Here is a 27,033-nt window from a genome sequence, read left to right as displayed (position 1 = left end):
TTGTACAGATGCGACGGAAAATTCTTTTCAGAATTCATTTTAAAGCAGTTTTATAATTTTTGAGGAAAAGAGTGTTTTATTCTGTCCTTACATACAGATATCACGGAAATACATCGTTAAATTGCATTTGAAAGAGGTCAAAATGGATATTTTCGTTGAAATATGCTACCTGAAACTTTTCACGATTACAATACTTCCTTTTTACTTCGTACAAGGAAGTAAAAAGATAAATGGGTTTGAAACATCCATTGTATCTTTCTTTATTCCTGGAACCTACTACAAAAAGTAAACGAATAAAAAAAAAAGTTTTACTCAAACAACACCAGCCAATACCGCACAGTCATTACTTTCATCGCTTTCATCGCTTTTTTTCACACCCCTCCCTCCAATTTCTCTCCACACTTCTCTGAAATAGTATTCCCCTTCACATACTTTGTCAAGATCATTCTGGTGTTGCATTCCAAAGCTTTGCAAATAATTTGGTAGCAGCACAAAGCAAATAATAGTATTTTGGAAGGGCGTATATATACGCTCGTGGCAATTAACGCATTGGCTAAGCAAGGCGTATATATACGCTTGTGGCTGTTAAGGGGTTAAAGTTTCTTTTTTTTTTCTCTCTCTCTCTTTTCTTTTTTAATACAAGGTCTCCAAGAATGAATGGTATAATTTCATGAGATCTGTATGAAGTATATATTATGTAAAATGGAATGAAAGTGCTTTTATTTAATTCAATCTCTAAAAAATATTATATGTATATATTTTTGTTTTGCATGTATTTTTATGGTCAAATTCAACTGTTTCACACATTCAGCTTCAAATTCAACTGAACTTAAAGGCAAATTCAATAAAACTTAAAGGCAAGAAGTACAGGTTTACCTATTAGCTGTTAACATACTATAGTAACCTATTAGCTGTTAGCATACTACATAGATTTGACAATAAACCAGTATTCTTTAAAATATTCTGCTCTTAGGTGAGTCTATGTTCCATTTGAACAATTGTGTAAAAAGTCACGATTTCTGAATTTGAACTCTGAAAATCTGCTTGTAACATATGAACATGTTCATTATTCAAATTTATGTATGATTCAGTCAGTGCCTGATGTAGTCTAATGCGTAAAAAAAATTTTGGCTTCTTCTCCCCCACTGTTTTTTTAAATCTAGTATTAATTTTTGTGTATGTATGGGCAAGACCATATCTTTTTGTTCTCTCAAATCAAGCACTATTTGCTTGGATGGAAGCCACTGAATTTCAGGAATGGATGGAAGCCACTGAATTTCAGGTATTGTTTCAACAAGTTTGAACATTATCCCATTTTACAAATTGTTTTTAGACAAGGTTTGTAGAAATATACCTTTCCTATGGTTTGCAAGAAGTTCTGATTTTACATTACAGTTTTGATGTTACATAGGAAGTTGCATTACATTTTTTCACAGAAGCTTTGTCAGAATTGAGGTTTGAAGATTTGATAATTTTGACCACTTCAGTTAGAAAATGTCTAAGCACTTGTAAGCATTATACTAAACATTCTTATCAAAATATGGACTGAAACAGAATATCACTAAAGATACCTATTATGCAGTTAATGATGCACTTACTGAATAATTTTGTCACGATCTTTTTGAGTGACTGAATTAAAGGCTGTATGAATCCATTTCACATAATGCATGCTTCACAGCTATTTCATGAAATTGCACCATTCATTCTTAGAGGCTTGTATTTAATTTTTGTTGAGTCAAGAAGGCAGGAAAGTAGAATTTGACTTTAGATGGCATATACCTTCGTTTTGGGCATGATTATATATGTGCTTGATATATTGAACGTCTTCCTCAAGAAGGATAGTTAAAGAGTCAAAATGTTGTGTTATTTTTTCTTTAATATAAAAACTAAAAAATCAGAAATTATTTTAGATATTTGTTAAATACTAGGCTATGTGTATAAAAAATTTATTATTTTCAGAAGGGTATTTTAAGGGAGAGAAAGTCATCGGATCAGTATGTTATGTTGTATATATAACTGTATTGCTTCAAATTTAAGCCACATTTTTTATTCAAACTTTAAAGACATAAAATTAGATTGCAGAATAAAATCAAAGTGAATATTATTTTTGCCTGTCTCTGATTCCTTAACGATCAGGTTCTTAATTGAAGTCTTGAAAATAAAAATTATTTTATGAAATTTTATTTTATTTTTATTCAATACCTATTATGAAGTCAGTTCTGTTTTCCAGTTTTTCAATTTTTAAATCTCGCACTGGATTTAAATTCAAGGGTGACTATTTTTCATCATTTTTTTCAGTTTTCTAAATTTAAAATCCTTCTATGTCTTAAAGTCAAAGTAATATGGTGTTATACTATGTACAATGGTCAGATTTATTTACTTTCTGTGCATAATAAATTATAAATAATTTATGTTCTATTAAATGTGTCTTAAAAAGTTACTGTTTTAATGTAAATATATTATGCAAAATAAATGTATGTAATTTTTAATGACCTTATACTGCATTGCTGAAAATAGATTAAAAAAAGTCCATATATTCTTCATAGGAATATATTCTTTTCATTATTAATGAAGTACAATGATTAAATTAATTTTCATTATGTTTATTCATATTTGTGGCAAGTCTTGAAATAGATATGAAATCTTTCTTTTTGAATATCTATTGATGTTATGGACTTGTTTTAATATAGCAAGTTTCTATCAAAATGGCTTAATTCATTTTTTTGACAATGGGAAATCTTGTTAATTTAGGATTTGCTTTTATTTTGCCTTGTATTGACCAATGGACAAGAGTTGATTTGAGGCCACAAATATTTACATTTTCAACACCCCAGGTAAAATTTCATATAATTATTAATTTCATGTATAACATAAGAGAAAATGGTACTTTCTTGTTAAAGTGGCCATCACATAAATATTTGGTAGCATTTTGAAATTTGCACGTTTCAGATTGAGAGCCTAAGTTTGCCAATTTTGGCACTAAATGGCTGTTTTAACAGGGAGGTACCAAGGAAACTCATTTTAGATTTGTTATGCCTTTCTTTTTTTCTTATGCAAAACTTTTAACAAATTGATTAATTGATTAAAAATGTGTGTTAAGACTATCTTTGAAATGATATTTTTTTATATAGACTTTTTTGGAAGAATTAGCTAATAATTGTACATGAGGATTATTATTTATGAAAATTTCTGATTCTATTGATAGTGCTGTCGTTTTATACAAACAGAGTTTGAATTGATTTTAATTCATGTATTTTAAATTGTTAAAACAAGTACTTAAGTCCTGATCTTGCAGTTTTAACTCAGCTGCATTTTAATAGACAAAATAAGGCTATAATGTAGATATTTTTATTTGACTCCATATGTGTGACAAAAATGTTGATCCTTAAATTCTCACTGACACTACAGCTGTTAAAGTTGTGATCTTCTTTAGTAGTAAAATAAGATGCCAGAATTACTTTAATGTTATGGTCATATTCGATGAAATTTTTAATATTTAACATTTAATATTGCTAATGTAATATATGTACTGTAAAATTTTTAGTAATAGATTGATGTTGACCAGCTTTGGCTGCATGTACTTAATGACTGGAAGAGTCAACAAAATTCACAAAAACATAATTTAGGACAAATTCAATGCAGGTAAACAATAAACTGTGTATGTGTAAGGAAAATATGTGTGTGTGAAATTTAAAACTGGACAAAATTCATTTTTAAATTGAAATTTTTAATAAAATTTTTGTTGTCCTTCTTCAAGAAACCCAGTGCATATTTTCTTCTGTGTAGACAGAAACCTGTAGTCTCTACAACAGTATGTAGTCTTTAAGACTAGTTTGTCTTATAGGTTGAAATAAAATTAAATAAGCAATAAAAACAAGAAGATATGATTGTAGAGCTATTCAATAAAATAAAACAGAAATTAGAGAATTATAAAATCATAAGACAAGTTTTTTAAAAAGATATTTTGAAAAAACTAGATTGATGTTAAATTGTTGCCTAAAATTAATAGATTTAGTAAATATAATAGACTTGAAGAAACTAATTTATTAACTGAACAAGATTAAAGATAATTTAACAGTCATAAATTTTAATGAATCCTAAAGAACCTTGCAGTGATTAGCTAAGAAATATTTATCAGTATCTCTCTTTCTGATGCATAATTTATGTTTTTAAAATAAAATTTAAATGCTATTCATTTAAATTTATTTCTTTTAATGTAATACATGAACATTTTCTCCATATATAATTTCTTTCATTAAAAGATAAGATTTTCTAGAAACCCATCAAATTTTCTAAAATCGGCAAAAGTATTTTAATTTCTGTTCATTTATGAAGTGTATAAGGCCTCGTCTTATAATTTTTTAAAAATCTTTTGATTCCTGTTTTATTTGATCGATGCCACTAGAATGGTGCTTCTTTTATTATTTATTTATTTTTTTGTTTCACACATTTAGTGCCACTGGATTGCAGTGCAGAATATTTTTTATGATTAAGAAAAGGTACCAATAATATTTCTTTTAAAATTCATAGAGTTTTTCTATAAAACCAGTATTCACATATGGATTACTTTAATTTTAAATAAACATGCACTTTTTTGTGTGTGGGGAGAATGTATGTACAGATTCACACTGTTCTAAATGGTAATTCCTGGAACTAGTCAGTCAGATGACTTATCATCATGTCTTATCTTTTAAGTGTAGAAGGAGGTCAGTTCAGAACAAAGTTTTAAATCAACCTTTTCATTCACTTTTCAGCCTAATGGTTATGCAACTTGAGCACTAAAAGAAATTCAAATCTTCCACAGCTTGCAATAAAATCAGAACAAATGTTGAAGTAAAATCTTAAAGTGCCATTAAAAGCTTTGCCTTATAAATCTGCCACAAAGCAATCATGGTTTGTAAAGCTAAGACAATTAAAAAGAAGTATTAGAGTGATGGTCAGTGATAGTCTCAACAGCTGTTTCAGAAATTTAAGAATTCTGCTCTTAAAACGTTAACAAATTTGCACCTTACTAGGAGCTGGCAAGAGTAGAAGTACTAATAAAATAATAAGGTAATTAGTTAATTAACATAAATCTTACATCTTGAAATATAGATAAACATATTTCATATCTGTACGTTTCTTTACTTTCTGACTGTGAACTATGAGATAACTTGTAGTTTGTATTCTTGTTGAGGGTACTGACTTTGAGGTAACTTGTAGTATATTTAGTTGGTATATGTGATTACTTCAGATTCACTTCTGAGTTTAGAATTCTAAAACTTATTTTGATTGTAAACTGCTCACTGAATTGCTATTTTATGTCAAATAATTTTACAAATAATTCCTAAATTTAGTTTTGGGTACTTATGCATTATCCTGTCAACCATGAAACAGTTGCTAAGCAGTGTGATTTTGTGCCAGTTATGGGTAAGTGTGATGTAAAACCACATATGCATTTTGTCTGATGTAACCCTCATAACATATGCATTTTGTCTGATGTAACCCTGATTAATTCTAAGTAAGCCACCCACCTGTTGTTTTCATGAACAAAGATACAAATTAACCATTATTGCTGTACTTATTTTCTTGCATTTTGGAAAAAAGTTTGGACCTAACTTCTCCAGAGTATAGGTGGTGGATTATTTTCAAAGTTATGAAATGCTACCGTAAAAAAAGATGTGTGTATTAATGAACATGATATTATCAGTTGAATATGACTAACAAAGTAGAATAGATTAGAACAATAACCTATAGGAAGTTTGTATTCATAGCCTTCTAAACAGAGCTTCTAGTAAAATCAATGCAGAGGGCCTAACAACATAGTACAAATGAGAAAAAGTCTTTTTATGAAGCATATAAATGAAAGTTATCAAATACTGATTGTTTATTAGATAAAAAGGTGTCAGTTCCTTTAGAATTTCTCAGGAAAGCTTGACAAAATCTCTGGATGGAATCTGTGGTAACTTTCATGGTTCGATGGTATCCAACTTTCATGGGTGACAAGATAATTTATAAGTACTAGTTTTTGAAGTGGTTGTTAATTATTGTAATATTTGTTCAAATAGACAATTAATTTTTAATATTAACTATCTATTTGAACAGCTAATTTTTCATAATACAAATGTTTTTATTGTGATATAAATTAGTAATTGTGTAAAACACATTGATATTATTTTTTTTTTAAATCTGATGCAAGACTATATATTAATTATCAAAATTTTAATGACAAACAAATTATTTAAGAGGCAGATTGTTGCATTTCTCATTAAAAAATCATCATAATGCAAGTTTCTGTTTGGATTTTTAGAGTTGAAGAGCAAGATATGTTGAAAACTTCATTATACCTATCATCGTATTTGAGCATGGGCGAAGGAACAATAATTTAATTTTGCTTTATTAACCATTGCTTCACAAGTGCTCATGAGAGGAATGTCTGTTATTGCTTGCATAAGGTTATCAGGACTTGTGTTCCTCTTGACTTGCTTTGGAAACATGAACTGTCCTGACTCGGAACAGGGAGCTTACTCAAGCTATGTTCAATAAATTGTGAAGTAGACAATACACACAGGAAGGGTATATGAAACCCTTTATTTTTCTATCTTTACAGAGATTTCCGGAACTTCGGAATACAAAGACCAACCATTTGTGGTCTGAACGTAAGAATATAAAACTACTGACTAAAACTAACTTTGGATTAATATACAAGTGCCTAGCTTTAAGATTGGCTGTTATTTAACAAAGTCCGTATGTAGTCTGCCGAGCTGCTAAAACTACAATACGTTTGAAATTATCAAGAGGACTAAACCTCTGGCCTTGAAGGCAACCAGCAACCGAGTAAAACTACTATGGCATGCGGCTTGCTTCCAATAACTCCTTCCTCTCTCTTGCTTGGCAAAAAGCCACAACTTAAGTACTTGGCGTTAGCAAGACAAATTTGCATAAATAAGTTAAAGCTTTTAATTCTGGCTGGAAGTAGAAAATAAGAAGTGATAGTAAAGATTTAAAATAAAATAAACGTTAGTAAAACTTAGGATCCTTACAAGGTGACTGAGAAAGGGGAAATGAAACGTAGATGAGAAATCCAAGTCTGTTGATTAGTCATCAACCACATTTAATTTAGGCACTAGATGTGGAAACACAAAGTTTTACAGAAAGAAATATTGAAAAATTCATTGTATTCCAACCTGAAATTAAGCACAGAACATGTGACTAATAAACTTGTACGAAAGTGATCATTGATTATGCCTATAATTCATTATAAAATTAAAAATAATCCATAGTTTAAAAAGTTTTATTAATTTTTACTTTTAAATTAAAAAAAGGGACTTTAAATTGATATTGCAATTCAAATATCTTGTTTAATATCTTATTTTCTAAGCTAATCCCACTCTGGATAATATGATGTTTAGCATAGGCTGATTGTAGTACAAACCAAGAGTTAACTGTTATGTAAAGTTTGATTCTATGTGTATCTCCCCCCCTTGTAGATGTAATGTGGGTCAATTCTTGGTATACCCTGGGCAGCATTCTTGATGATGAGACTGCCAAATGATTATGGGTTTGTCCATAACTCATCTGGGATTTAGAGCTAATTAATATCTTTAAAATGTTATTAAGATATTTAATAACATTGTTTTTGTATTTAAGTACTGTTTAATAGGTTTTATTTTAAGTAAACATTTTTCAGATTTATTTAGTATGTGTCTTTTCTGCTTTAACATGCATCAGTCTTCTCTAGGAAAATATATGCAGCAACTTTAAATAATAAATTAATCAAAAATGATGGCGTATATATTGCATACTAACAAATAAAAAAATTTAAATATTTCATCAATCATTTTTTTTATTTACAAGACTAGCAATTTAAGTAGTTTAAAACAATGAAAAATACAAAAACTGATAAAACTACATGCAAAGTTTCAGTTTAATCATGCTTCAGATTTAAACAACATTCGCAAAAGCATTCAGTTTTTTTAATACATGTACGACATTTTGATGGAAAGTTTAAAAAGTCAATACTTTAATAAAGTTTTGCTAAGAATTCAATTATTTGCTGCCTTAAATTGCATCATAATGTATATATATTTTGATAATCTTTATATTTTCAGCTATTAACAGCTGATGGTGGTATAATTGAAGCAAAAACTGATATTGAATATCGTGTGTCTGATGTAATCAGTTATGTTTTGAAACTGCACAAACAAGAAAGCACTCTAAAGGATCTTGGATTATTCTGTTTAAAAAATATCATTTCAGAAAAAGACCAGGAAGATTTAGAAAGCAGCCGAGAACTCGTCAACTGCAACATAAAAGTAAAAATTAAAATTTTACAAATTGGTGATTCAGATCTATGCATTATGCTATTTTATGTATGGTATGCATATTTCAAAGTGATATGTTAATATTGTTTATAGTTTTAAGCTCTCTCTTATATTAAATTTATAGCTGTGAATTCTTTAGATTTAAAGTATTCAGTATTTTTTAAAATCATATTGAATTATATATAAATGAATGTAATAGTAATAACTTGTTCCAGATGCCAATGATGAAATTTTTATTTACTTTAACATGGATGATAACAGTATCAGTTTATAACATTAATTTTTCTGAATTATGCATGTTGGAAAATATGATTATTGACATTCAGGAAGTCAAAGTATTAGAAAAGGGTACTTTTCAGTTAACAGGGCACCATTTGTCAAATGCATGCCAAAGCACCAAATGAGGTACCCTTTTTCTATTGTATCATGAATAGCTGTGCAGTGACATTGCAGCGAATGAGTGAGAAGAATGAATGTGAATTCACGAGTTTTCCGAGCTAGATGTTCAATTGCTTAAGCAGATGAATTGGCAGTAGCTGGATATGAACACTGTAGGCTAACTAAAGCTACAGCATTATTAATTCTGATATGGGATGCCATGTGCAAAATCATAAAAGAGCATAATCTAGATTGCTATCACATTCAATTCATGTGGCAACCATTGCATGAAAAAATGAAAATGCTTTTGCCTATATTAAAATCAGATTGACAGTTTTATTTCTCCTGTATGAAACAAAATTAATCTGATGAATTATATTTTGTATTTGTCTTTAATTTTTGTATTTATTCAATACTCATGTCCAAATTTATCTTTACAAACCCCAAAATGATGATATTCCATGAAATATTTAATCAATGTAATCCATTTTTACAGAGATTGTGTAAAAGGTAAACCTACTTAGGTATTATCCATTCAAAAATTATCAAATAGTTTCTCATATGCAAATCAAGGAGATATTATTTCATCTGACAGTGAATCAGTGCACTTTGCAAAAACTGAATATATTTGAGTGAATTTCTGCAATACACTGTATAAAGACTTAAAATGCTTTGTTATGGCCTTAAAATACCATTTGGACGAATCTGTGAGGTGATGAACCATCCACCATTTAGAAGCAAGGCACGACAGCAGTGAGACTGGAAGCACAATCATGGAAGAAGTGAGATGTGTTAGTTTTTAAGATGAGAAACAGTTTCAGAACTCTGTAATTCTTGATAGGAATCTTAGACAGGGTCATCAATAAATAGCAATAACTTCTCAAAATCAATATCTAGCAATAACTGCCTGTATTATAACAGAAAGTCTCCTTCTCAGCTGTTAAGTTCAAAGTTTGCATTCAGCACTAAAACCATTGTATCAAGGAAAACTGTGTAAAAAAGGCTTAATAAAAAAGACATTTAGGAAAGAATACCAGCTATGTGTTTCACAGTTTCCACAACAAACGAACAATCATTTTAATTGTTGCCAAGAACATCAGAACTGAAATAAACATCAGTGGTTCAATATTCTCTTTATTGATAAATCAAGGTTTAATTTAACACCTGATTCTAAGTGTATTTGCATCTGCAGGGTATCAGAACCCAAAATCTTCCTTCAAACATAATGGAAACATGACTATTTGGGTAATGCAGATGTGATGGGCAAGGGGAATAATAATAATCAATGGATGTTCACTCCTATACATTTTCAATAGCTGATCTGTGACCACTCAGAGATATTGGAATGAGGTCTTAGAACCTTATGTAAGACTTTTCAGAGGTTCATATGGATCTGACTTTTTATATTTTTATATTTTATTGCTCTTCCATGTTGAGCAAATCTTATTGACAAATTCCTTGAAAGTGAAGAAGACATTAAGCAAATTCTGCAAATACTTGAAAGTGAAGACATAAATAAATACCAGCAAAATCTGATCTTAACTCCCCTGATAGAGAACTTCTGGGACTACCTTGGAGAAGCAGTTGCATGAAGACATCCTGTGCATAGAGACCCTGAAAACAGCTGAAGGAATAGAACTTAAACTGTGGTTGTTGACAGTGCCTATTTTAAACAACAAAAATGGGGGGGGGGAAGCACTTAAGAAATGCAAAATTTGCTTAGTGCTTGAAAATTACTTAATTCACTAATTTCATATTAGAATCATGCAGAAAATGACTTAGAAAGCTGTGAATTGACACAAATTAGGTTTCTAATTGTAATTTATAAAATGTCACATGAAACTCATTCTGTGAAAGTAAGTGGGTTGTGACCTGTGGATTTTATTTTTATAGGAAATATTAATTTTATTTGGTATTATTGTATTACCTGCTCAGATCTCCAGCAAAGGCACCAGTCATTGGCGACTAAATTTTTGCCAACCTAACATGTAAAAAACAGTAAGCCGTTTTAAAAAAAAAATGGGGCCACTGAAAATTACTTAAAACAGCATAAAGTTAACAAAATTAAAAATGCAAGAACCATCCATAACGAAACACGGAAAATTGCATAAAACAGCAACAAATTAACTAAATTAAAAATGCAACATGCATAATAAATCATTTTTCCTGTCATCTACCTATGTGTACCTATGTGAACAAGAGTATGTTTTTAACAGAATAATAATAACAGAATTGCATTTACTTGGAGAAAACTGTTATTTTAATCACCAAAGAACAGTACATAAACAACTTTAGAGCCACAAGATTTCTATAATAATGTAACATCAGAGGTAAATAAAAGCTAGCCAATTGCATCATTTTATTACTTTTAATGACAATAATGAAAATCAGTCTGGAGAATATTTACATTTTATAACTAGTGGATTCTTTTCAGTTGTCTGCTTTAAATGTCTTCAAAACAGTCTTTTTGCTTTCCTTCTTGACATTTTCTCCAAAAGCCCCAAGATAACTTGAATAATTTGATTGTTTGTAAGATAGAACTTCATGCACTGCACATCCCTTTATTAATGCTAGGCAAAATGCCATATTTCTGAAAAAGTGCAGCACTTTCTTTTTCATTGGCAAGCAAACTCCAGAGTTGCATTACAGTGAGAAAAAAAATTAACACACTAATCACAAGCAGAAACCACAAATATAACCCCCTAATTTCAAAACTGCACACATTATGCCAGTGTGTAATGCACATGCATTAGTGGGTTTCCAGATACATTTTTGTAAAGTTCTCAGTTGCCTAGTTCAGTGACATAGCACTTTGTCAGTGATATTTTGGGTGGATAATGGGATTGTACCTTATTTTTTGAGGAAAGATTTTCATGCTTTTGGACAATGTTACTGAACTCAAAAGATTTTCTCATTAGTGGAAAAATACTGAATTTTATGTTAAAGAGACAGATACTTCAAAAGTAGAAAATATTTACCATTTAGAGTTTTTTAGGCATAGTATTTAAATAAATTACTTGCGTACAAGTAGGTATTCATGATGTCTTCTGTGTAGTCAATTTTGAAAAGTGAGTCCTCGACAAAAGCATTTCTTTCAGATTATAGCAATAATGCTACAAAACTTTACCAACTATTTTATTTAGTTTAGCAATTAATTATGACTCATATTTTATTTTATAGTTATACAGTTCCATCAGAATGCTAACCCCCCCCCCAAATACAGGAAAGGCATTTATGAAACTTTTACAATGCTTCAGGATATTGTAAAAGGAAAAACGAAATATTGACTATGTATGTACAATGTAAGTGGTACTTTTAAAATATATAAGTGTGTGAATGGAAAAGGTGTCCCACAATGAAGAATGTAGTAGATGTGGGCAAAGAAAGTGATTTTACAGATATCTAGAATGATGTAATTCGGCTTACTATGCTGTTGCTTACTGTGCTACTACAGTCAAAAGTCTTTAATCCAGACTCGTTGGGACTTCGGCGATTCCGGATTATCGATTTTTCTGGATTATAGATCATCAGTTTAAATCTAGTAAGATGGCATGCAGAAATTATAAAATTAAAAATATGAAACCGTAATTTATAAAATAATGAGAAATTATGATCTAAAGGGTATCAAAATTTACAAAAAAAGAAGCTTAATATTTATTTGTTTACTTTATTAAACATTTCTTTCAACGCGCGCATGTGTAAAGCATACATTACGCATAGCCGAAATTAGAAAATTGCGACCAGAAAACTATTTGATTTGTATTTGTGATATTTATAATGACGAGGAATTTGATTTAAATCATATCAAAGACGGAGTACATCGAGATGAAATACTACATTTAGTAAGGAATTATAAGCCGAATAAAATAAAAACATCTGCCCTGAAGATGAGGATAGTGCCGCCCCCCCGCGCGCAGAGCAGCGTGAAATTGATAAACCGATTTCGGAACGGTTAGATAAACAAAGGATATGCCTTTATCCATTTTTTGTAGCAATTCCCCTTTTGTTTGATGGACATCGAAACATACTTTCGTTTTCTAGATCCTTTGGGAGCTCCAGCATCAGAAATTCTATTTGGCATAATCGAAAGTTCAAGCTTACTTTTATAAAATTGCTCTAACAGTCTGCAAAAAATAATAAGCCGGAGCCAATTTGAAGATTAAGGAACAACGCAATCATCAACATTAACTGAAATAGATAATTAGATAATTTTAGCTTATACCGTCCGTTATACATTAAACGCGCACGCGAAAACGTATTCTGCGCTTGTGCAGACGCATATGCGCAGTCGTAAAGGCCTTGTGCGCACACGTAAACGCCTATGCGCATGCATCAACTCCGCGTGCGCAGATAGATTTTAGCTTTGAGGTCCGGATTATAGATCATTCCGGATTATGGGTGTTCGAATTAACGACTTTTGACTGTATTACCCTTTGCGATGGTTGACTTTCTTTTCCATGATTCATTCTCGCCAATGCCGAGCAACTACCATATCACTCTGACAAGCGCCGATACACCTGTTCAACCAACCTTCTTCTCTGAGGCCTACTATAGGCCTCTTCTCAAAGTTCGACAGTTTTTCATACTGCTGCCGGTTCAATCTCAGATGCATCTCTAGTCACAATACCGTCCATCTAAGTTGAGGGATTCGTTTGAATCTATGGCTCAAGCAAACATACTTTTAAACTTTCCCAGCTGCGCATCTCATATGCACATAGTGTGCTTACCCTTGTCTTATTGGTGTCAAAATTTAAATCATTTGCATGTCTCCTACCAGTTTACATTTCTGCATAGTTTCGTGATTGTACCTTAATTTCTTCTGTTTGCATATATTTTTTTGTGACAGTGTATGTATGTATTTTTGTGTACTTTTTAATCAGGTCTGCTTTCACATCAGTAAATTTAGAAAAATTAAAAAAGAAATTATAATAGAATTAAAAAATAATTAAAAAAGAAAAAATATAAACTTGAATCTGCATCATAATTATAAACATGTAACAAAACACTTTTTTTTTTGTTGCATGTAATAACCTATTTTGTTATCTTAAATGGATGAATTCAAAAGAGGAGAAAAATTAATTAAGAAGCACAGTGATTAACTGTGATTCTTTCTTGCAGTAATTACCAAAAGCTTTGTACTTTAAAGTGTTTTTTAAGGGGAATCATGCACAGCAAGCAATAAATTCTCCAGTAACTCAAGCTTGGTAGTATGTGACTGAACTGAATAGAAAATTCCTACTCTTTTTTTGCAAGCACAGATGCTGTTTATCTGATGACTCTTGTGGAAACTACTGTGGTATCTGGCTGATCTTTGTTGTTCATATCACATTAAATAATCTTTTTGCATTCATCAAGAACTTTAATCATACTTAATACAGAATAAAAATTTATCTTTATTTCAAGATTTCAGATATGCATACTACCTCCTGGCAGCCAGTCTCTGTTCTCCCTCTGCTTCTCCAAAGACGTCTCCTTAAGGTTGCTATATTTATCAGCAGCATTGTGGGTGCAAGGCATGCACCTTATCGCTATTCCGACACTCTTGGCATTTGATGATAGAGATAATGAATCCATTTGTCATTTTGAAAACATCCACAACAGAAACTGTTATAATAGATATTGTATGTGTTTAGAATGCCATTTCTTGAAACAAATATGCAGATAAAACATCTGATAAATGAGAACCTCTTTTTGCCCTTATGAACAGAGATAAATAAAAGTATATTAGAAAAATTTTTATTATGAAAAGATAACCTGATATTAAATCTAACTAACAGGACAATGGCTTTAAGGGGAGTTCATTGTGTGGATGGACCAATTAGCACATTATTCTGTACTAAATTAAATTTTTCAGTAATGTTAGAAGGGCTTATTATGACCTCAATCTTTTATTTGCCCCCCCCCCTAAATACTTGTTTTAGAGGATCACTTCTTGCTAAGCTGATTCATAATATGGTCCACCAGCAAGGCTACTGTATAACATTTGTTCAGTTATGATTTCTTCATTTTAAATTAAATGTCAATTATATAAATGATTCTATTTTCAAGTTATCATAGTAACTACAGTTTTGATGAACTCTGTAAAAATATAAATGGTTATAAAATTTTTTCTAGTTCTCTAAATTTCATTGTATATTTTCATTTTAATCTTTAGGACCATATCTTACTACTGTATGTCAAAGGAATACAAAATATCTTTTAAAGCCTATAGCAAGTAAAAATAGATTTTCCTAAATAAATTATTATGGGACATTAAAAAAGAATGAGAAAATTAATATTTCTGGGTGAACAATATTTGCTATTTGTGACCTGTGTAAATATGTAGAGATATTTCTGATTTACTAAAATCGAACATAATATCTGCTTTCCAGCATTCTTTGTAAAATTAAAAATTTTCTCCTGCATTGTTGATTTTTTCTATTTAATTGTTTTAATTTTATTAATTTCTGTTTATTATTTTAAATTTACTTTTTTCAAGTCTTTTTAAATGTAAAAAGTTTTAAAGTAATTTTGTTTATTTTTTAGGATGAATTAAATCGTTCTGTCATTAATTGGGGTTTAGAAGTAATAAATGTTTACTTGTAAGTTACATCAGTATTCTTTGCTCTTGTTATTTTGCATTAATAAATATATTCCAATTACATATGATTATCTTGAATTTAATATGTTTATAGTAGTACAGATATCTTTATGATGTTTTATCACTTTATTTGTGCTTTTGAATAGGCATTCAGTGAAGATTTTGAAAACAGCTGATCCTGTTGATGCGATAGGAACAATAATGACTGCTCTAAAGGCTGCCACTGGGCAGTCAACCCAGCATGCTGCTGCAGTTTTCCCATTTGGGCCAAATGTTACAGGTTAAATTAAATATTTTAATAAACTTAATCTGAATGAAATCTTGAGTATTATTGATTGGAATATGGAATACAAATATCAGATTAAACATTGTAGATTAAATTCCTTGTTTGCATATCCAGCTCTTTCAGAGCTTTCACCAGAATTTAAGTTCCAGCTCATGAGGTTAGCAGGCCACTTGAAAATGCAGTGACAGAACTGAGTATATTAATGTAGTTTTCAGCATGTGAATTTTAAATTTTAATGCATAATTTAATATAAATTAAAATTATAAATCATTATTTATATTTTCCATATAAATTTAAAATCAGTGACAATTGGTAAATTGCCAAATACAGTTTCAGTTAGCATCATTGGTATTTTAACAATTTCCTGACATTTTTTTGTGTAGAATTTTCTCAACCAATGCTTATTTTATCAGATTCCATTTATGATGAATATATGAGACTTGTCTGTTATGAAAGAATAAACTTTATAATTTTTTCAACAAAAAGCATTATATCTCCTGATACAAAACATGATGAAATGAAGTTATATTTTTGAGACTATATTCAATGGTGGTGCAGCATTTTTACCTGTCAGTCATAAAAAGAGTACTTGTAAAAGAACCACTGAATGTTTTGAGTCATCAGGATAGAATTTTTTAACGTCTCTGAATGATATCAAAGGTTTTTGATCTTACTGTCAGTTAAAGTAATTCTATATTTATATTAAATTAAGCAATTTTATTTAAATGAAATTTTTCAGATGCATGGTAAAATTTAAATTTCTGGTTTTTAAATCATCAAATAAAAGCTTTCCTTTTGTTAGCAATGCCACTAAATATTTTTAGAAATATTTTCATGAAATATTTTGAAAATATCATTTAATAGATTTTAAGGCCAGACCTAGAGTTTGAATATCAAAATTTATTCTTTTATTTCAGTTTGTGTATTTATATTTATTTATTCATTTTGTATTTTATTTCCTTTTCTGATTACTGAGGTAATTTTTAGTTTTTGATACTTTTTACCATTCTGTTAATTGTGTATCTGTGTGATGTTTTATTAGATTTTAGTTTAGCGCTTTGTTTAAATTACATTTTATAGTATTGAAGAATTAGTTGCTTTTAGTATCATCATTGTGTAGAATTAACCCCTTCGAGCCGGGTAGCGAAAACGCGCGCTTATCACGTAGGCCGGCAGTGTCTTCCGTGAGCGTCTCTCCAGAGCCGGGGGCTTTTTTGCTACTAAGCCTAAATCCATGAAATTTCCGAAGTATCAACGCATTGTTTAATAATGCTCTATAGAGTATTTAAACGGCTTATGCTTTATAGATATTTTTATATATATACTTTAATTACCTTATTTCTTGTTTAAATGCATATTTTACACATTTTATTTTAATTACTCACCATTTTATGACTTTAAACATTATAATCTGAAAACTAAATATATTACTTAAAATTCTCTTTTCGTATGAAAAATTTTAAAACAGGGATCTACACACAGTCCTACGTAACATTCCTTGAACTCGTAATAACTCATTTGCCGTTTTGGAGGATTTTTCCGGGAATGTGAACAAACGAAGCATCATCGTCTCATTTTCTTATCAGTCTCTTCTGAACAAAGTTTTGGAAAATGTCTTTCAGTTAATCTTTCAGAATCAATATCAGAATATCAGAATTTCAGAATCAATATCTGAAATATTTTGCATCATTTCTGCTATTTCATGCTCTGTTAAACATTTTCAACGCTTCGACATTGAAACGGTAAAAACAGAAAGAATTCACGTCTAACAAGATCTAATTATTTTCCAAAAACTGAACTGTAAACATTTAGTTCCCCGTTTGTTTATATAATCAAAAACACGTGTATGTGAGTCATGCTTCTCTCATTTCAAGTAGAAGGTCTAATACAGAAACCATATGGACATACAGTGCCATCTTGTGGCAGAAATTATAGTTTGAAAAACGTTCCAAGGTACTGGCACAAATACGTGATAGTCGGTAGAGAATGCAACAACGCTCTGGCATGCCTGCGTGTCGGCCGGTAGATAAGTGTGTTCGTTGCTGGCACGTATACATGACATTTGGTGCGTAGGGGTTAAAATATTGTATGAACAGCACATACAACTTCTAATAAAATTAATAGAATTTAACTCTCTAACCCGCAGAACTTGTTGGATCTGCTCATAAAGAGCTGTATTTAAACAGCATTTGCTAGCTAGATTTATGCAGTTAGTTATTTTATTCGATACTGCTATAACCTGACATTAATTAGGATGTTATTTAAATTATTAGGGGGGGGGGAACACAGAAAACCAAAATATTTTAAATAATGAGGTATTATGTACCAAGTTGCTATAATGAATGTCAAAACTAGACAAAATCAGTCATTTACTCAGAGAGATTTTTAAAAGAAATGCCCTATTATAATCTCTTGTTATTCTTGGAGATTAGGCTTTTGCCATTTTTTGTGGGTAATGAAACTATGCAGATTAAGGCAGTCAGGAGATACAGAATGCCGAGTTCTGTGCAAAATTAGATATAAATGTTAGATTTGAATAATTTTAGTTGAATTGATAATGCTACAAATTGACAGAGAAAGTATACTGATTAGGTTTAATGATTTATTTATTTATTTTTGCTCCTAAATCTTTTCCTTCCAAATTTTGTATTTTGATTACTATAAGAGTCTGTAGGAGTTCTGCTGTAAGTTAGAATGTAATACTGGTTATAACTGTGGTATAAACATTTATTGCAGAAATTTCCATAATTTATTATAGAAATCCAAGAATCTAGTAACCTCCACACTACTATCTTACCTTTATTTTTTCACCTGTGTTCAGAAGTATTCTAGGAATCAGTCACATGTTCTAAAATGTAGCTAGACAAGCCAAGATTGGAAATCAAACAATAAATATCTTCAGATTTCCAAAACATAGATAAAAAAAAAAAAAAAAAACCTAGGATGACAAGGGATCTCATTAGAGATTAACATTAGAGATTCCATGTATTATGAGGACCTGCCCTTTCCGCTTAGTTGCAGAGTAGCTAAAATCATTGAATACTGCTTATGCCATTCCACGTTAAATTCATTGCAGAAAAGAACTCTCAGTTTTATTCTATAAAGCTAGTAAATTTGTAAAATTTTACTGACATTTACTGTTTATTTTAAGAACAGTTTGCTTAAAATTATTTAAGATTTTTATTATCATTTTCCTTTTCTTGTACACTTTTTATTATTAAATATCTGTTAAATATGCAATATTGTTGAGAATTATGATTTTTATTTCATTTTTACTGTTTATAGATAATAAAATGAATGCTGAAAATGAAATGAAAGCAGTGCCATCAGGTAGTGTAAGTCAGCATCAGGATCATGTGGCTACTATAAAAAAACTAGCAGATATAGCTTTGAACAAAGGATTGTTGAAGGATTTAAAAGCAACTTTTAGACTTGACATTGTTGGCCAGACAACTAGTACCGTATTTTGCAAATTTGAAAATGGTGAGATATTTTTTTTATATAATGATATGCAATGATAATTCATTTAACAGCACTAAATGACAATGGTTATAGTAGGTACCTTATTTTCAGGCAAAATAGAAATATTGGGCTTTGGTATTTGGAGAATCTGTACTAAGTTAGACCTATTTATATGGTGGTTATTTGATTCCTCTCTTAAACTTAACAGCATATGAAAATTTAAATATATAGTCTATTCATTGCTTGTATTGGGTTTATATAGTTTGAAAAATTTTCATTTGGTGTAAAACTGCTTTTTAAAGGCAAAAATGCTACTACTATTATGTAATATTTTTGTCCTATTGCAATGTTGCCATCACTTTTATTGTTATATGTAATAGATACTTAATAATCACTTATTTGTAATTTAAAAAATTGTTGGGTTTATATTTAAAGTTCTGCATTTATTTCAGAAGGAATATGTTTGTAGTTCTGTAAGCTTCACAGGATGCTTGCTTTTCCTTTTTAATTTTCTTTCTATTTATGAGTTTGTCATCTTCATAATTAAAATACAATTAAGTAGTTAAAACAATGTATTTGGTCAAATTTAATTAGTTGATGATGATGATGTCATGTCTATGACAAAGTGCAATTATATAGCTTCGAAGCTGTCAAAGACAGCTTTTGCAACCTCGGCATCTCTATCAGTATAAAGTAGGTCCACTGGGTCTTCAATGCTGATGTTAAAGAGTCTGGCCTGGATTGCTGGGCAGCTGAAGATGTGATGGCGAGACAGTGGGATGTCATCTGGGCAATGAGGATAAATGTTGGTGTAACTATGCTGTCCGTCTGCAGAAATCCTCATCCCTTTTAAGTGATTTGTCCTAAGTCTGGTTATGATAGTCGATATGGCTCTGTCACAATTTAATTCCGGGATGGAGTTTCCTTTAACTTGACTGATTAGTCTTTGGCTGGCAACTGCATTGGCATCAACGAGGGTTAGGCAGTTGGATGGCTGAGGAGAATCAGGGGATGCCTTTGCAAGCTCATCGGCCTTCTCATTACCAAAAATATTTACATGAGCCGGTATCCATTGTAAGATGCAGGATTTTTGGGCAGCAATGATTTTGTTTGTGAGCTCAATGATCTGATGACTGAGTTGACATTTGCCCTTCTGGATCGCTTGCAATGCTGATCTGCAGTCAGAGAAGATGATGATGCCCTTGGAACTGTGGTCTTCTTTAGAGAGATAAATCTCCAGAGCACTTTTGATGGCGACGAGCTCGCATGTATAGTTGGAGGCGATTTTCCCAACAGAAATACTGTGGCATTTCTGCACTTCGTCTGGTCCGATGAAAAAGACTCCCGCTCCTACTCTGTTCAGATTGGAGTCGGAAGAGCCGTCTGAGTAGGCGTTCGTCAGATCTTGAGTTAAGGTCGTGAGTTCCTCAATGGTATGGTCACCATTTTCTTTGATTATTGCAGTAGGATCTTTCTTGGTACAAGGCTATAAGAGATTTAAGTAAATTTTTGTTTGGGGGAGAATGTTGTAAGGCTCTTTGGAAATTTTGAGAGTCTTGTATTTGAGGTTAGTGTCATTTCTGATATCTTGGTCATGTTGGAGGGTTGAAGATCTCTTAAGCCTGCAATTGTCACTTTATGCCCTGAAGGTTCTACTTAAGATATGATGTTCAGCAAGGGTTTGTATTTTGTTGGTAAATTTAATTGTTATTAATTTTCTTCTGCTCTCCAAGGGGGCGAGGCCGCATTCCTTTTCAATTTTGATGTTATTCATTGGTGAAACAGCTCCAGTGATGATTTTAGAGGCCCTATATTGAACAGCGTCGATCTTTCCTTTTACAGTAGGCCTTGCCGATGCCCATATGGGTGCTGTGTATTCGAGAACAGGCCTGACGATGGAAGTGTACATATTCTTGAGAGTTTTTGGTCTTGATCCCCAAGAGGCACCACAAAGTCTTTTAAGGATGTGTAGCTTTTTCAGTACCTTTATTGAAACATGTTCAAGGTGTTTAGAGAATCTCAACTCTGCATCTAGAGTCAGTCCAAGATACTTGAGGTTAGAAGTTTGTTTGATTTCAGAACCTAATAGCTTTATAATGAAACGAGCTTCTATTTTTTCTATATGTTGAGAAGACACAAAAGTTTGTTTTATCCAGATTAATTTTAAGATCTTTTGACCAGGTTTCAATGCCTTTCATACAGATATTTAGAGCCTTTTGTGAGACTTCGAGTTTGAGTGGGTGTGCCAGACTGCAACATCATCGGTATAACAGGCAACTTTGATTTTTTTACTGATGTGGGGGTCAATCGTATTCATGTATAGAAAGAAAAGAAGAGGGCTAAGTACGGAGCCCTGAGGAACTCCCACCCGAGTATGGTGAGTGGTGGAGAAACTGCCATTAACCTTGACTTTAAAGCTTCTTTTTCTTAGAAAATCATTAATCCAGATTAGAGCATTAGATGTAATGCCTGTATCATGTAAAAGGTTGATCAGTTTCTGCCTCCAGACTCTGTCGAAAGCAGCAGAAAGATCAAGAAGAACCATGGTAGTTTTCTTATGGGGTTTGTTTTGAAAGCCGTCAATAATCGATTGGCAAAGGTAGAAAAGCTAACCGACGGTGCTGTGATTGGCTCTATATGCAGTCTGATATGAGTACAAAATGTTGTTCTCTGTGATCCAATTCATCAGCCTAGAGTGAATAATGCGCTCCATAAGTTTGCACGGAATGCAGGTGAGCGAGATAGGTCTGTAATTAGCACAGTTACTTGCAGATTTTACAGGTTTTAGGATGGGAATAATTACAGAGTTCTTTCAGGATTTGGGTAACTTACCAAAGCACCATGAGATATTAAAGATATTCAGCAAGTTTATTTTGGAATTTTCACCAAAATGTGTGATCATTTGTGAGCATTTTCATCAAATGAGGTCTGGTCCGGGTGATTTCTTTTGATCCAGGCTATTTATTGCAGATTCCAGTTCCTCAGGATCAAAGTCAGATGTGAAGATGCTGTTGTTGGTCGTTTTCCTGCTTCTTTTAATAACAGATAGGTATTTTTTATTAACTTTTTTGTATCCTATCTTATACTGCAGTTTGCTAGAAGTTTTGCAGTGCTTAGCAAGTAAGTTTGCTATTTCTTTGTTTGTTCTGGCATTTGAGCCGTTTGTGGAGATCACATTCGACTGACGTTCCGCCTGTATGTTGGCTGCTGGACTGCTTGAGTTGTTTAGAGCCTTAATCAAGTTCCAATATTGGGACATTCCTTTTCTTGGGTCAAGGTTTTCGCACAGCTCTGTCCACTTCTCTTGTTTGCTAGCCGAGATGGCTTCTTCCACCTTTTGACTTACTTCTATAAGTTTACGTCTTATCTCCTCACTGTTGTTGCTTTGCAGTTCTTTACTGGTTTGGTCTCTTTCCTTTATAAGTGCCTCGATGTTATAATCCTTCCAAAATGGAATCCAATCATCCTTGTGCTTTCCTCTAGGGATGTGATGTTTTGCTGCGATTTGGATGCGGCTAGTAAAGAGAGAGAGAAGTTCCTCAAGGTTACTACAGACTGTTGGTTCATTTAATTAGTTAAAATTAGTTTGTTGATTTGGTTAAGTTTTTAACATTATTAATAGAAGTAATATTGGAAAAAATGTGTAAATTCAGAAGACCCATATTATGCCATTCAGTCCCCAAAGTGTATATGCATGTATATATAGGTAATAAGTAAATTAATATGATAAGGCCTTAAATTTCCTTCTGACAGGAAATATGAATTTAAAAATATGTGGGTTTTTACTTTCTGCTGTTTTATAAGAAAATTAAGTAATAAAATAAGCAAAATTAAGATAAATTTATTTGATTTACAAAAGATAAATTTATTTGATTTTTTATTTTATTTATAAAATATTAAATAGTAAAATAAGCAAAATTCAGATACATTTATTTGAATTTTGTTTCCTAAAATTATAATGGAGATGAACCTAAAGTAGGAAATTTGAATGATATTTACTCAGTACAGTAAATAATTCCTGAAAATGCAGTAAGTGATTCCTGAAATTCTGCAAATTGTATGCTACATCATATTTCTGCAGTTTGGCTTTGTGTTTTAAAAATCACTTTTTATTTTCAGATATTGTTAATGTACTTAACATTTTTTTTAATTAAAATTCATCTTTTTAAAAATGATACTTAAATGAACAAAATTAAGATAAAAAAGTGCTTAAAAGAGGGTTGATGAAATCAAGTAAACAACAACTATGACTGAGAAGTATTTGAGATTGTTTTATTGAGGATTAACCAGATTTATGCTTTTATGGAATGTGCTGGATGCAAGCTAAATTTCACAATTATTTTTTTAAATGGTGAGATTAAAATTATAGGCAGGTTTGTGAAATGATGTAGTGAAACATTAAATTAAAATGTAATTTTCAACAGTCATGAAGTTGTTTGAAAATAGCTGTGTATGCATGTGCATATTTCACAATAATATTCTGAATTATTTGAAATTATTTTCATGATTTTTGAAATAGGATCACAATTACATCTGATAATTACTTACTTTAGTCTTGGTTTTTATAAACTTCCATTCATTAATATGATATCTGCATCATTAAAGAAATTTAAAAAAAAACTGTTTTTTAAACTAGTAAGGTTGTGGTGACGTTGTTATTGTTATAACTGGTAGTTCTTTTAAAACCTTACTGGCCTTGTGATGCCATATATATTTGGTATTGTGAACCATTTACTTTCAGTCTACTCAATTATATATTAATGTTGATTTTTGTCAGTAGAGGGTACCTCTGAAGGTCACTGTTCTTTGCAGCTGCTGTTGCTGCTCAGATTGGACATAGAAATTAAAACTTTCAGTTATGTAGCTTGGTCATAAACCAATCATATCAAAAACAACTATCTCTGACCTGAGCCACCCAGATGAGATAGTGGTTAGTGACAGTGGCTGCTACAACGAAGGGCCTGGGTTCAAATCCCAAAGAAGACGTGTATGCTTGTAAGTATATAGAGCAGAAAGGGAATATTCAAAATACAAGGTGAGCGAAAACCATCTCTCGAGGTTGGTGGTTTGAAGAGGGGAGGAGACTATGGAATTGCACCCCTGTAGGGCATTCTCTTTTGGAGTTATTGAATTATTCCATGAGGGGGGGGGAATCCCAGCAGTGCATGATATCCCTATGAGGATGTACAGGTGCCAAACTTGCTCCGTTCTGTACTTGTCTGTGGTATGAAAAATTTTCACAATATCTTTCCCCTGTGGCAAGCACAGCGTTACAAAGTCTTCTTTTTAGCATCTTATTTCGATAGGTTTAGTATTTTGATAGACAGTCAGCATAGTGGTGTGAAGAAGCCCGTTTTGAGCCCATGGGCATATTTGAGAAACCCGGGTCTGTTGGCATGTGTTCACAAGGTTGGGGGGGAAGCATGAACACTTGTGCCTGCTGTCATGCAGTTGATTGTGCATGGCTGCATGAGTATGTGATTGATACCGCTGTGACATATTTGGTTGTCCGTGTAGGAGCAGCAGCAGAGCAGTCAATCATATCCAGGTCACCAATATGGCAACGTTGTTACTGCCACTTCCTATTAATTGTTTTAAGACCTTGCCAGTCTTGTGTCTTTATTTGCCACAGTGAATCAGTTCCTTCCGATCTACTCAATTAGATATTAATGGTGATATTTGCCAATAGAGGGCGCATGTGTAGGGCCAATGTGATCTTTTAGACTCTAAAATTCTACTTCCCTGGTCCTCCCTAAATTCTAAAATTCTGGTGCTCCTAAGTGTATTTTTTGTTTTGTTTTTGTAAATTGTATTTTGCTAGTCATCTGTGGCCAAAGCAAAATATATAAGCTTATGTACACCTAAAAAGAAAATGTATAAAAGTATTTCAAATTGAATGAATTTAGTTCAGTCTTTCCAAGCAACAAACAATTCATAAGTAATTTTTTGTTGCCAAACCAGGAAACAAAATCTTTTGACACTTTAAATTAATATGTATACGTATGATGTCATGAGTTAAATTTAATATAATATAACAACTTTTTCTCAACATCAATAAAAGAATTAAGATAGCAATAACATATCCTATCAATTATCCTAACCTGAAACAGAACTGTTGCCAACATCAGCTATTTGTTTAAAATGCTTACATTCACAAAACATTTTTGACATACAATGATGTCGCATGCATGCAATCGCGTGCTTTCTTCAACATCAGAATATAACATCAGAATATAATTATATTTTCTAAAACTTACAAATTTTTTTTTAACAACTCTATGATCTGAAAGCACTGGCAACGCTTTTCGAAATAAAACAGATTTTTATCTCCAAGGTGAGAGACTGTTGCCACTCAGAAAAATCTAGGCAAAAATTAGTGTTTTCAGAGTTTTTAATTAATATCTTGGCTAAGTAAAGTCATATCTAGATGAGAATGGTCGAAATGGCTTCTCACAAATTTTTGAAATCCAGGGGGAGGGGTGGTACCTCTCTCAAAACTAACTGTCCACCCTTCCAAAGCAGATTATGCCACAGACAAACAAACAGACTCATGCAGATTTTAATGGTATAGATGCTTAGATCATCGTACATGCTTACCTTCAAACTGTTGTAATTATGTTTCATAGTAACACATAACATACTGATTTTTTTATGTTTAGATGTTCATAATAACTTTTCTTATTTTAAGGTGCTGTTTCTGTATTTGAAGATAAAAAATTACTGGACTGTGATGTTACCCTTATGTTAACTGAAGATAATTTACAAGATTTTTTAAATGGTGAAATATCTCCATTGCAAGCATTTATGGATGGCAAAGTTATGGTAACCGGGGATTGGAGTTTATTAAGATCACTTGCTAAGCTTTTTGACTGAAACATATTTTTTTACTTAAAATACTTAAAATTAACATATATTTAAAATTAACAGTTGCACATTATTTTAAAATTCTCTCTCATCTGTGTATTTCATGTTTGTAAAATCTGTATCTAGTTGTTTTACTTATCTAGTCTAATATTTTGTTCATTTTTTTATATCACACATTTGGTGTAATACATATACTTCTGTATTCAAACAGTTCATAGAAAATGTTCGCAGGACAGCTCTATTTGAATTGAAAAAATTTTATCCAGTTACCTTCAAAATAACATCCCTTAATGCATGCATTTGTTCTAATGTTCCTGGTATGCCTGCATTGAGAGAATGCATCTTTTGGTATCTTTTACAGACTGGCTGTCTCATTGTTTTGAATAGTTTGAATTTTTTTAGTCTTGTAGAAACCATGCCAATGAAAGAAAATCATAAAGTTAGTTGTTGACTGGTAAATAACGTGAGTGTGACATGACAATAAACTATTTCTAATCAAAAGAAACTGTGACTTCTCATTCAATGCCCTTTGCACAAAATGCAGTATTTCACATAAGGATTGAAAGTACTTTAAATTGTTTTCACTATTTTATGATTGTGGATGAATATATTTCATACTTTCTTCTACAGAGAGTATGCTAAAGGTCTCTTACAACTAAATTCAAACATTGCATAACATGTAAACATGATTGTTAACATGTTAACATGTGTAAACATGACTTTTCTATGAACTTTTTGAACAGAAGAATATTTTATTAATGCCTCCAAACCTATTATGAGTACTTTTCATATGGTGTTAATATGTATATCTGTTTGTCATAATGTAATAATATATATGTGTTTGTTATAATGTAATAATGTGTATGTGTTTGTTGAAAAATGAAATAGCAAAATGGAGGCAAAATTGTCTTAAAATCTTCATTTTAGTGATTTAAGCTGTCATTCTCTCCCTCTATTTCCCGAAAAATTATCAATAATGATAATAATAAAAATAAATCCTTAGTCAAGTTAAAATTTCTTACAGTATCTAATAAATTATCTTAAATTCTGTAAAAAAAAAAAAAAAAAATTTAGCGAGCATGCAAATTATTTTTATATAACAAGAAAATTTTTTAATTTTTAAAACTACTAATGCCTTAGAGAGAGTTAAATATAATTAA

The 27,033-nt window shown here is 31.3% G+C and overlaps 1 protein-coding gene across 4 annotated transcripts in view; it reads left to right on the top strand.

The window, feature by feature from the left end:
- Positions 1 to 26,777, top strand: part of LOC118202765 (stomatin-like protein 1) — a 45,661-nt gene extending 18,884 nt beyond the window's left edge. For all 4 annotated transcript variants that reach the window (XM_085807153.1, XM_035374960.2, XM_035374959.2 and 1 more), the window contains 6 exons: positions 2,752 to 2,834; positions 8,091 to 8,294; positions 15,207 to 15,262; positions 15,408 to 15,541; positions 18,833 to 19,030; positions 25,698 to 26,777. In XM_085807153.1, coding sequence (XP_085663279.1) covers positions 2,752 to 2,834; positions 8,091 to 8,294; positions 15,207 to 15,262; positions 15,408 to 15,541; positions 18,833 to 19,030; positions 25,698 to 25,882 — 860 coding nt within the window. In that variant the 3' untranslated portion in view covers positions 25,883 to 26,777. The remainder of the gene's footprint in view (positions 1 to 2,751; positions 2,835 to 8,090; positions 8,295 to 15,206; positions 15,263 to 15,407; positions 15,542 to 18,832; positions 19,031 to 25,697) is intronic.
- Positions 26,778 to 27,033: the final 256 nt, after the last annotated feature.

Source organism: Stegodyphus dumicola, chromosome 1 (assembly GCF_044657685.1).
Source record: "Stegodyphus dumicola isolate Sdum_Otavi_A_Nest chromosome 1, ASM4465768v1".
Classification (NCBI taxonomy): domain Eukaryota; kingdom Metazoa; phylum Arthropoda; class Arachnida; order Araneae; family Eresidae; genus Stegodyphus; species Stegodyphus dumicola.
This window is presented reverse-complemented; position numbering and strand designations above follow the sequence as displayed.